The sequence below is a fragment of the Buteo buteo genome, chromosome 10, assembly GCF_964188355.1.
Source record: "Buteo buteo chromosome 10, bButBut1.hap1.1, whole genome shotgun sequence".
In the NCBI taxonomy this organism is placed as follows: Eukaryota; Metazoa; Chordata; class Aves; order Accipitriformes; family Accipitridae; genus Buteo; species Buteo buteo.
This window is the reverse complement of record NC_134180.1, coordinates 1349028-1360688: the sequence shown is the minus strand read 5'-3', so window position 1 is coordinate 1360688 and position 11661 is coordinate 1349028. Positions and strand designations below refer to the sequence as shown.

General features: G+C 66.7%; 1 protein-coding gene across 1 annotated transcript; it reads left to right on the top strand.

Annotated features, from left to right (window-relative positions):
• Positions 1-2674: 2674 nt before the first annotated feature.
• Positions 2675-11148, top strand: JAK3 (Janus kinase 3). The gene is made up of 24 exons (XM_075037818.1): positions 2675-2785; positions 3201-3413; positions 3516-3639; positions 3767-3878; positions 4499-4644; positions 4769-5051; positions 5141-5263; positions 5350-5507; positions 5752-5863; positions 6106-6292; positions 6734-6855; positions 6946-7077; positions 7158-7242; positions 7337-7470; positions 7834-7972; positions 8059-8210; positions 8813-8963; positions 9040-9179; positions 9441-9630; positions 9755-9879; positions 10049-10221; positions 10301-10418; positions 10550-10660; positions 10753-11148. The coding sequence occupies exons 2-24, from the start codon at positions 3209-3211 to the stop codon at positions 10867-10869; spliced, it is 3339 nt and encodes a 1112-aa protein (XP_074893919.1). The 5' UTR covers positions 2675-2785; positions 3201-3208; the 3' UTR covers positions 10870-11148.
• Positions 11149-11661: the final 513 nt, after the last annotated feature.

The following is an 11661-nucleotide window of genomic DNA, read 5'->3' as shown; positions in this document are numbered from 1 at the left end:
CGAGCGCGGAGCAGAGTGTGGCTGCCGCTCCATCCCGTCCCATCCCATCCCGTCCCCCCGCCGTCCCCAGGAAAATCTGTGCCAAGCGTTCGGCTGCAAAGGGCAGAGCCCAAGCAGCAAGAGGGAAGCCCGAGCTCAGCAAGGAAATTGCCCCGAATACCTCCTGGTTCGGAGCGTACAGGGAGAGGAGAGCGGCAGTGCCCGGTCCAGCTGCTCCGTAGCACACTGGGCACCGGCTCCGTGGCTCCAGGGAAGCGCCGGCACCCGAAGGACACGGCTGGAAGGGAGCGATCCCCCCCCCCGCAGCCAGCACAAACAGGGAGGGTCAGAGCCGCTGCCGGAGCCAAATTTATCTCCAGCCGAGGGGACAAAACAAACCAAAGCTAAACCTTTACCCAGAAAAAAAGCAGCTTGTTCGCAGGCAGCTGCCCGCGGACCGGCAAGGACCCGGTGCCGAGGCGAGGAGAAGGAGAGCGAGGGGGCTGCCCGGGGGTCCCCGGTGACGTGGGGAAGCCGGCGGGTCGGAGGAGGCTGCCGCGACGTCCTCGGCGGGCGTCGAGGCGGTGGCAGGGCGAGCGGTGCCGCGGCGAGGGGCTGGCCGTGCCTCGAGCTCCTGCAGCCTGCGGGGCGGGCGCCGGCGGGAGGCAGGTTCAGGGCGTCGGGGTGGGACCCTCGGCGGGGAGGACAGAGCCGTCGGGGGCCGCATCCATAACCCCTTCCCTCCCGCACGCCCCCGACACCGGCTAACCTCCGGCCACCTCGAGCGGCGGCGCGGCACCCCGTACCCCGGCGGGCAGCGTGGCGAGCGCGGGAGCCGGCCGCTGAAGCCCCGGTGAAGGCAGGGACGGCGGGACGGTCGCGGCCATCGGAATACGTGGCTCCCGGGCGTGGGGCTGGCCCAGCTTCCTTGTTCGCTGGGACAAACATTGCTTTGTCTCGCCCAGCCTCTGGGCAGGTTTGTCCCACAGGGATTTCCTCCCCCTGCCCAGAAGCCCGGGGATGAGCCTGGGGTTGGGACCGGGGAAGAGCCCCGGGATGGGGACGAGAGCTGCCGCGGGGGCTCCGTCCCCTCCGAGGCATCGCCGCGAGGCAGAGGAGGGTCTCTGGTCCTCGGGGTCTGACTCCAGCCCTGGTGGCCTCGTCCCCACCAGGGGAAAGGGCTGGGCAGGACCCCCTTCCCTGCCTCGCCCCTGGCTTTGCCTCCTTGCCGAGCTGGTTAGAGCAGCAGAAAGGGGAAAAAAACAACAAGCGACGACTGCTGAGCCCGGCCACATCCGCCAGCGGGTGCGTGCGAAGCTGCACGGCACCGGGGTCAGGCGTGGGCCCAGCCCCACGGCAGCACCGGTGGAACCCCAGGGTTGGGCTGGTTGGGGCAGGATGGGGGCGAAGGGGCTGAGCCCGTCCCGGCGGGGCTGTGAGTGGGGCAGGGAGGGTCCCGGCGATGGGGTGCGGGAGTGGGGTAGGGGTGTGCGAGCAGCACCCAAACCCCTCACCCCATGCAGTGGGGTGGGACAGGATGAGGACTGCGATGTCCCGGCAGAGCGTCGCCCATCCCACGTGTTGTGGTTTCAGCTCAGCCGGCAACAAAGCACCACGAAGCTGCTGGCTCACTTCTCCCCCCCCGGTGGGATGGGGAGGAGAAAATATGAAGAAACGCTTGTGGGTCACGGCAAGGACAGGGTGGATCACTCACCAGTTATGGTCACGGGCAAAAGACAGACTCAACTTGGGGAAAAAACAAAATCAATTTAATTTACTACCAATCAAATCAAACCAAGGATAATGAGAAGTAAAACCAAATCTCAAAACACCTTCCCCCCACCCCTCCCTCCTTCCCGACTCAACTCTGCTCCCAAATTCTCTACCTCCTCGGCGCAAGGGGACGGGGAATGGGGCTTGGGGTCAGTTCATCACGCATTGTCTCTGCTGCTCCTTCCTCCTCAGGGGGAGGACTCCTCAGTCTTCCCCTGCTCCAGCGTGGGGTCCCTCCCACGGGAGACAATCCTCCATGAACTTCTACGGCATGGGTCCTTCCCATGGGAGACAGTCCTCCCCATGGGAGACAGTCCTCCCCAAACTTCTCTGGCGTGGGTCCTTTCCATGGGCTGCAGTCCTTCAGGCACAGGTTGCTCCAGCACGGGCTTTCCCATGGAGTCATGGCCAACTTGGGGGGCATCCCCTCCTCTGCCACACCTCCTCCCCCTCCTTCTTCACTGGCCTCAGTATCTGCGCAGGGGTTTCTCTCACATCCCACTCCCCGCTGCAAGTTTCACTTCTGAAATCCGTTCTCCCAGAGGCGCTACCGCCATCACTGACGGGCTCGGACTTGGCCAGCGGCGGGTCCGGCTTGGAGCCGGGGAAGCTTCGAGCAGCTTCTCCCAGGAGCAGCCCCCTCCCCTGCTACCAAACCCCCCCACCACACAAACCCAAAACACGGCGGTACCCACAGCACCGGGAGGTGGCAGAACCAGCAAGATGCCCGGGTCCATTGGGGTGCCTAGCACCAAGTGGGGTGCCTAGGGCTCCCCCCCAGCTGGTCCCTGCAGCCTGGGGTGGTTCCTTTCTCCCCCCCCCCCGCCCCGTACCCCCTCCCTCGTCCGGAAGCCACCCTCCGAGGAGGCTGTGGGCAGGAAGGAAGTCACCGAGGGGATTTTTTGACGCTGCCCTTCGCTCGCAGCCTCCGAGCAGCCACCTACGCAGCCCAGGAACCCCGACCCGCTGCCTGGGACCCGCTCCCCGGGGCCGGAGCAGAGGGGTGCCAACGAGGCCGCCGGCACGGCAGCAGGTACCGCAACGGCACCGGGGGGCTACGCAGGGTCCGGCTGAGCCCAGGCGGGCACGGGGATGGAGCCGAGCATTCCCTGCCCACACCTGGGAGAGATGCGGGGCACGGGCGCTCAGCCCTGGGCTGGCTGGCGAGGAGAAGCGGCCGTGGGACAGGCTGGGGAGCGTGGATTTATCCACAAGCCCGGAGAAACGGCTGTGTGCCTCAGTTTCCCCTCCATCCTTCCCAGGAAGGGCTGAGCCCAGCCCTGGAGATGCTGCAGGCTTGGCTGCGGGGTTTTACCCCGGGGAAGATGCCAAGGGAAACGTGTGGGGAAGGGCACGCACGGGGCAAGGTCCTGCCCCGCATGGGGGTCACACTGGGGGGGACAGTGCCATCAGCACCCCGGTGCTGATCCCCCCCCCCACTGTTGCAGCACCCTCCATGGCCCCGCTGGGTGAGGACACCCCGCTGATCGGGGAACGCTCCTGCAGCCTCTCCTCTGCCGAGACCGGTACCCTCCAGGTCTACCTGTACCACCGGGCACCCACCCCGCGCAGCCCCCCCGGCACCACCGCCGGCATCCTCACCTTCACCTTCGGCGAGTACACGGCCGAGGAGCTGTGCATCCATGCCGCCAAAGCCTGCGGTGAGCACCGACCACCGGCGGGTTCGGGGCACCGGCCGTGAGCTCGGGGTCCTGGCCGTGCCTGTCCTCGGTGGGGGGGTCACAGCACCGCTCTGTCCCCAGGCGTGCTGCCCGTCTGCCACCCGCTCTTCGCCCTGGCCACCGAGGATCTCAGCTCCTGGTTCCCCCCCAACCACCTCTTCACCGTCGATGACTCCTGCAGCCAGGTCGTGGTGTACAGGATCAGGTACAGCCCGCGGGGACGCGGCCGTCCCAGCTCCAGCCTGGCTCCCCGGGGAGTCTCTGATGGCTGATAGGGGTTGCGCACGGTGGGGGAACGCGGCGCTGAGCCCCCCCTCCGCTTTCCCCATCAGGTTCTTCTTCCCCAACTGGTGCGGGCTGGGACAGTCCCACCGCTTCCAGCTGCTGAACAACCGGGCCAGCCCCATCCTGGACTACCCCGTCATCGATTACCTTTTTGCCCAGGTGAGCCCTGCCAGGCTGGCATCTCTGCCCCCAGCACCTGGGGCCACAGGTGGGGTCCCGTGTGGCTTCTTGGGTGCATGATATGTGTTAACTTCAGTGCAGCGATGCCCTTCACTGCCCTGGGCCATGTCACCCTCATCCTCCTCCTCCAGCACCCACTGGCCTCTGGCCATGGCATGTGCGGGATGTGGGTCCTGCTGCCCAGCTTGGCTGGAGCCACTTTCGAGCATCCCATGCCGGGCATGGGGCACCCCAAGGTGCTGAGATGGGGGGTCACTGTGTCCCCAGGGTGCTGCATGCCCCAGGGATGGAGCCGGCTCCACTGTCCCCCAGGCAGCAGCCTGGAAACCAGAGCCAGGGGCAGGATGTGACTCACATGGGCACTGGGGCACAGGGCTGGGGCCGGAGCCACCCCACAGCCAGCCCAGCATGATGGGGGGGTCAGTAGGGGCCACCCTAGAAGCTCCTGTTAGCTGGGGGGGGATGATACCTGCCACGGGCTCATGCGTGGACTGGGGGTCTTGGGGTGCATTGAGTCTCCTGGCTGCAGCACCCTCAGGGAAGGAGACGCACCCAGTGTGCGGACCCCCCCCCACACCCAGCCCCTGCACCCTCCCCAGTCCCGCAGCGATTTCATCGGGGGACGCGTGGCGATGGCATTGAGCCTGCCCACGCAGGAGGAGTGCCTGAGCCTGGCGGTGCTGGACATGCTGCGCATCGCCAAGGAGAAGCGGCAGAGCCCCGACGAGGTCTTCAGCCACGTCAGGTAAGCTGGGGGCCGTGGGGACAGCCCAGCGCCCATGGGGACAGCCCAGCGCCCATGGGGACAGCCCAGTGTCTCCGGGGACAGCCCGGTACCCACCGCCATCTCACCTCCCCATCCCTGGCAGCTATAAATCCTGCATTCCCGAGCCGCTGCGGTGCCAGATCCAGCAGCACAGCTTCCTCACCCGCAAGCGCATCCGCCGCCGCTTCAGCAAATCCCTGCGGAAAATCGGCGGCTGCCAGACGGACGGACGCTACCTGAAGCTCAAGTACCTGCTGGACCTGGAGCGGCTGCAGCGGCGCTGGGCAGAGGAGAGTTTCCACGTGCGCTCGCCCGGCTCTGCCGCGGACATCGTCATCTACGTGGCCGGCGAGAGCGGCATCTCCTGGAGCTGCGGCAGCTCCGAGGTGCGGGTGGGCGGCTGCGCCGGAGGGGGGGTCCTATGGTGGGATGGATGGAGGGCATAGAGACCATCCCCAGTCGTGTCCCCCCGCAGAACCGCCAGCACTTCTGCGATTTCCCCGACATCGCCGACATCAGCATCAAGCAGGCGAGCCGGGAGGGTGGTCCTGTGGAGAACCGCATCGTCACCCTCACCAAGACGGACAACCGGGTGCTGGTGAGCAGAGGGGGGCTGTCGGAGGAGCCCCGGTGGGGTGGAGGGCTGGGGTCGGCATGGGGCTGACCCCCCCGGCTTGGCTCCAGGAGGTGGAGTTCCCCACGCTGCGGGAAGCCCGCTCCTTCGTGGCTCTCATCGACGGCTACTACCGGCTGACGGCGGACGCCCACCACTACTTCTGCAAGGAGGTGGCCCCCCCTCGGCTCCTGGAGGACATGGAGAACCAGTGCCATGGGCCCATCAGGTGCGTGCTGGGACCCCCCTGTCACCGTCCCCAACCCACGGGTGATGGGGGAAGAAATCACCTGGGTAGGAGCCACAAGGGCATCAAGCACCCCTCCCCATCCTGCCCGCTGCACAGGTGATGCTCGGGCCACCCTGGTGCCCACCGGGTTTGGGGAGACCGTGGTGGATGGTGAGCAACGGGGGTCCCCGGGGTCTCCCCGAGGGGGACCACGCTGCGCCTCACCCAGCCTTGCGGTTCTCAGCTCCGAGTTTGCGGTGAAAAAGCTGAAGACGGCGGGGAGCTGCCCGGGGCTGTACCTGCTGCGCCGCAGCCCGCAGGACTTCGACAGCTACCTGCTGACCGTCTGCGCCGAGGTGAGACCGGCACCGGCACCGGCTGGGGACCAGGGTGCCAGCACCGCGCAGCATGGCGCAGGATTCCGTGGGAGGGAAACGCAGGGCTGAGACCTGGTGCTCGCAGGGACGGTGCCACCGTCGATGGCCCTTTGGGACGGGCACAACCCTGGGGATGCTGCGGGCACCCGCAGGGCAGGAGGGACTCGGGTGGGGGCTCCCGGGGACACCCCACGCCACTGAGCCTGGCTCTCGCCCTGCAGACCCCCTCCGGCCAGGACTACAAGCGCTGCCTGATCCGCAGGGACGAGGACGGGAACTTCTGGCTCTCGGGGGTGGCCCGGCGGTTCTGCAGCCTGCGGGAGCTGCTGGGCACCTACGGGCGCTGCGGGCTGCAGGCAGAGGGTGCCCGCATGCGCCTGGCTGCCTGCTGCCCACCTCTGCCCAAAGGTGACACCGCCACGCCGCGGCGGGGGACCGGGCAGGGCTGCGCAAACCCATGGCGGTGTGACGTCACGGAGCGGGCTGGGTGACGTCACAGAGCGGGTTATGCGAGAGCGCAGGGAGGGCTGTTTGTCATCACAGAGTGGGTTGCGTGGCATCGTAGAGCGGGCTACGCGGCATCACAAAATGAGCTGTGCAATGTCACAGAACGGGTTATATGGTGTCACAGCAGGCTGTGTCATCGTAGAGTGGGCTGTGTGACATCACAGAGCAGGCTATGTCATTGTAGAGTGGGCTGTGTGACGTCACAGAGCAGGCTGTGTCATCGTAGAGTGGGCTATGTGACATCGCAGAGCAGCCTATGTGGCATCACGGAGCGGGCTCTGTGAGGTCCCAGCGTGGGCACAGGCTGCCCCGGCTGCCCCTCACGGCAGGTTCCCCCCCCAGAGAAGTCCAACCTGCTGATCGTGCGGAACGGCTGCCCCCAGCCCCCCGGCTCCCCCGCTGCCCCCCGCCGCAGCCTCAACCAGATGATGTTCCACAAGATCGATCCCCAGAGCCTCACCCGGGTATGAGCGGGGGGGGAAAATGGGGTGCCGGTGGGATGGGGTGCGTGGGCAGGAACCCCCCCTCCGCCAGCATCCCCCTTCTCGCGGCAGGGCGAGAACCTGGGCCAGGGCTCCTTCACCCAGATCTACAAGGGCATCAAGCGGGACCAGGAGGAGGACGGGTACTACCAGACCGAGGTTGTGCTCAAGGTCATGGACGGCAGCCACCGCAACTGCTCTGAGGTGAGGCGGCAGCAGCCCCCCCAACCCGGCACCAGGGGGTCCCGATGGCCCCCCCTGAGCCAGCCTCTCCCCGCTCCCAGTCCTTCCTGGAGGCAGCCAGCATCATGAGCCAGCTCTCCCACAAGCACCTGGTCCTGCTGCACGGCGTCAGCCTTGGGAAGGACAGTGAGTGCCCGTCCCCCTCGCCAGGCACCGCGATGCCGCGGCCACGATGCCGGGAGGGCGTACGCCGGACCTGCCTGCACCGTCTCCCCCGCAGGTATCATGGTGCAGGAGTACGTCAGGTACGGGCCCCTGGACCTCTACCTGAAGAAGAACCAAGGCGAGGGCAAGGTGACGACCAGCTGGAAGCTGCAGGTGGCCAAGCAGCTGGCGTACGCCCTCAACTACCTGGTGAGCCGGCTGCTGGCACGGCACCGAGCATCCGCGTCCCACGGTCCACATGTCCTGCAGCTCCTGTGTGTCAGCATCCCACAGCTCTCCCGTGTCCCTATCCCATGGCTCCCATGCATCCGTGTCCTGCAGCTCCAATGCATCCGTGTCCTGTGGCTCCTGTGCTGCATCCTTCAGCACCTGTGCATCCATGTCCCACAGCCCCCACGCAGCCGTGTCCCGTGACTCCCACGCATCCGCATCCCCATGGCTCCCACGCATCCCTGTTGGTTCACCCTGGCTGGCATCGGCTCAGCCCCGTGCGTGGGGCTGCCCCACGGGCCGGGGCTGTGCTGACAGTCCTGGTCCTTCTCCCCTTCCCAGGAGGACAAGAAAATCACCCACGGCAACGTCTCTGCTAAGAAGGTGCTGCTGACCAGGGAGGGGGACATGGCCAGCGGCAGCCCCCCCTTCATCAAGCTCAACGACCCTGGAGTCAGCATCACCGTCCTGGCCAAGGAGAGTAAGTGCCTGGGCTGACCTGGGGTGGGAAGGGGGTGGCAGGGCCCCCCCGGCAGGTGCTGAGCGAGGCCGTCCCCCTGTCCCCAGTGCTGGTGGAGCGCATCCCCTGGGTGGCCCCTGAGTGCCTCAGTGACCCCAAGAGCCTGGCGCTGCCAGCTGACAAGTGGAGCTTTGGGGCGACCCTCTGGGAGATCTTCAGTGGTGGCAACATGCCCGTCAGCCTGCTGGAGCCCCAGAAGGTGAGGCTGCCCCATCCCGCTGCATCCCAACCTCCTGCTGCATCCCTCCTGCCCCATCCCATTGCATCCTGACCCTCCTGCACCATCCCGCTGCATCCTGACCCTCCTGCCCCATCCCGCTGCATCCTGACCCTCCTGCCCCATCCTGCTGCATCCCATCCCTCCTGCCCCATCCCATTGCATCCCGACCCTCCTGCCCCATCCTGCTACACCTGGGCTCTGCTCACTCACCCACTGCCCGGAGAAGACCACGTGCTGCCTGTCCCACCCCAGGATTTCTCTGCTGGCCAGAGGTTCTGGTGACCCAGGTCACGCTGGAAAAGGGGCATCACTGGGGGGAGATGGGCACCCAGGGCACCTGGAGCCGGGGTCTCACAGGGCTCTGGAGCCCCCCAGTCCCGGTGCACGGTGGAGACGGCCACAGGCACCGCAGGGATGGGCAGTAACCTAACGTCCTGCAGCCTTTGGGTGATGCTCAGGGTGAGGGGTTTGCACAGCCTGGTGAGGAGTGTGGGGGCTGTTCAGGAGCTGCTTGGAGGGGGGAGGGCATGGGGTCAGGCACCTCACAGCCATCCCCAGCACCCTCTCCTACCCCCTCCTAGAAGCTGGATTTCTACCAGAGCAACCTCCAGCTCCCCGCACCAAAGTGGACGGAGCTGGCCACGCTCGTTGCGCAGTGTATGGACTACCAGCCCCGCCGCCGGCCCTGCTTCCGCGCCCTCATCCGGGACCTCAACAGCCTCATCACCTCTGGTGAGCCCTGGGATGGGGGGGGGGGGGACGACAGGCTCCATCCCCCCCCAGTGCCCTCACCACCTACCTCCCCCAGATTACGAGCTGCTCTCGGACCTGTCGCCCACGGACGTGACGCTCCGGGACAGTTTCTGGGGTTATGAGCCCCTCACCATGTGCCAGGACCCCACGCACTTTGAGGAGCGGCACCTCAAGTACATCTCGCTTCTGGGCAAGGTGAGGGGGGGCAGAGGGGGCCCCATGCCCCCCCCAAAAGTCCCCCCCCTTACCTGCATTTTGGGGCATGAAACATCCCCTGCTTGTGGGGGGATGCTTTGCCCTCCAAAGCTAAGAACCGCTTGGTTTGTGCCCATGGCCTCATCTGTGGGATCTGGGAGGGGGACCAGGGGCTGGGGACATAGTGGGGGTCTCTGAGACATCCCCCCCCCCTCGAGACACCCCAGCATCCTGCATCCCCACCCGGCTCTCCCTGGCCAGGGCAACTTTGGGAGCGTGGAGCTGTGCCGCTACGACCCGCTGGGCGACAGCACGGGCGAGCTGGTGGCAGTGAAGAAGCTGCAGCAGGATTCAGCCAAGGAGCTGCGGGATTTCGAGAGGGAAATCCAGATCCTGCACTCGCTGCAGCACGACTTCATCGTCCAGTACCGTGGCGTCTGCTACAGCCGGGGTGAGCACGGCGTAGGGCAGGGAGCGGGCAGGGAGCGGGCAGGGCTCTCCGCAGTGATGCTGCCTGCACACCCGGCCCCGGCTCTGCCCGCATCCCGGCTGGTGGGTGATGGATGTGTGTGCAGGACGGCGTGGGCTGCGGCTGGTGATGGAATACCTGCCCAACGGCTGCCTGCGGGACTACCTGCAGAAGAACCAGCCCCGCCTGGACCACAGGACCCTGCTCCTCTACGCCTGGCAGATCTGCAAGGTGGGACCGCGAGGGGTCGGCAGCAAAGAGGGTCTTGCTCTTCTGAGGACGGGGACAGACGGGGATGGAGCAATGCCACAGCTCGCCCAGGGGGTCGTGGTCCAGCTGGGATGAGCCCCTGGGGATGCTGCTGGGTCCCGGCACCAGTGAGCGGCTGCATCCCACGTAGGGCATGGACTACCTGGGAGCGCAGCGCTGCGTGCACCGGGACCTGGCCAGCAGGAACATCCTGGTGGAGAGCGAGACCCACGTCAAGATCGGGGACTTCGGGCTGGCCAAACTGCTGCCGCAGGACAAGGACTATTACGTGGTGCAGGAGCCCGGCCAGAGTCCCGTCTTCTGGTGAGGGGGGCACCAAGCGGGGGGCACACGGGGCTGCCGGCCCGGCTGGATCCGGTGCTCAGCATCCTCCTGCCGGCAGGTACGCACCCGAGTCCCTGGCAGACAACGTCTTCTCCCGGGCATCCGACATCTGGAGCTTTGGGGTCCTCCTCTACGAGCTCTTCACCTACAGCAGCAAGAGCAAGAGCCCCTCAGAGGTGAGACCCCCCCCTTCTCCCCGCCGGGGCTGGGGTCCCACTGCCCCCCACCCTGGACCCATTACCTTCAGGATGAGACCCCATCTCCGGCTACGGTGGCCCCGCGCTGACAGCCATCCCTGTGCCTGCAGGAATTCCTCCGCATGATGGGCGCCGAGAAGGCGGCACAGATCATCTGGCACTTGCTGGAGCTCCTCAAGGACAACCGGCGTCTCCCGGTGCCGGCCGGCTGCCCTGTGGAGGTGAGAGCCCTGCCCGGGCTGGCGGGGGTCCCGGGGAGGGGGGGTCCCGGGGGTCACCCCGCTCCCCTGACATCCCTGTCCCTTGTTCCCAGATTTACACACTGATGCTGAACTGCTGGTCCTTCACCCCCGCTGCCAGACCCACCTTTGGGGAGCTGGCCCCCAAGATCGAGGCGCTGCGGGACAGCCGGAGCAAAGCCCGTGGGTAGCCACCCTGGGCCACTGGGACCCCGGCCACCCGCCTTCCTCCCCAAAACCAGGCGGTGACGGACAGACACACGGCCGCAGCGATGCTTCAACGTGCCTTAATGGCTGCGGTGCCGGTGGAGGGGTGCAGCATGGGGAGGGGGGTTGCGGTCCCCATCAACCCCCCCGCCGTGCAATGCTGCTCTGCTTCCCCTCTTGGCAGGCAGACCCCCCCTCCCGTGCGATGCTGCTTGTATTTACCCCCCTTCTGCCTGTCGCTGCCCACGCCACGGTGGGATTTGGTCGTTTTCTGGTAAAGTTTGGTAAATTTGCCAGCTGGGGTGAGACGAGAGGGGATGCACGGGGAGAGGGGAGACGGAGGGGAGAGGGGACACACGGGGGTCTGGTCAGTGTAGAGCTGCTGGGGGACGTTGGCTGGGAGAGAGCGGGGAGGGGTGAGGGTGCCCACGGGACATCCCGGCAAGGGGGTCCCAGGCTCAGCACCCACCGCAGACTTTCCCCAGGGCAGGGGGTGGCTCCAGTGGGTACCCCCACACGAGGCCACGAGGATGTGGGTGACCTCACATGCCCATACAGCCCCTAAACTGGCTTTGCCACAATGGCTGCCAGCACCCAGCACCGCATGGCACCCGCGGCACAGCACCCCGAGGCTTGGGCAGGTGGCAGCTGTGGCCACAGCACCATCCTGCTGGGCTTTCCTCCTTGTCCACTGCTTAAATCCTCCTCCCGTGGCCCTGAGCCTGGCACGTGCCTGCGGCATGGCACAGCATGGCATGGTATGGCACGGCACTGTC

What these genes read in the sequence shown, in the direction of transcription:
- JAK3 (XM_075037818.1), top strand. Translation starts at nt 3,209, where the DNA reads ATGGCCCCGCTGGGTGAGGACACCCCGCTGATCGGGGAACGCTCCTGC. An exon ending in GTCGTGGTGTACAGGATCAG is followed by an intron (nt 3,640 to 3,766) that starts GTACAGCCCGCG and finishes TTTCCCCATCAG; the next exon opens with GTTCTTCTTCCCCAACTGGT. An exon ending in CGGCCGGCTGCCCTGTGGAG is followed by an intron (nt 10,661 to 10,752) that starts GTGAGAGCCCTG and finishes CCTTGTTCCCAG; the next exon opens with ATTTACACACTGATGCTGAA.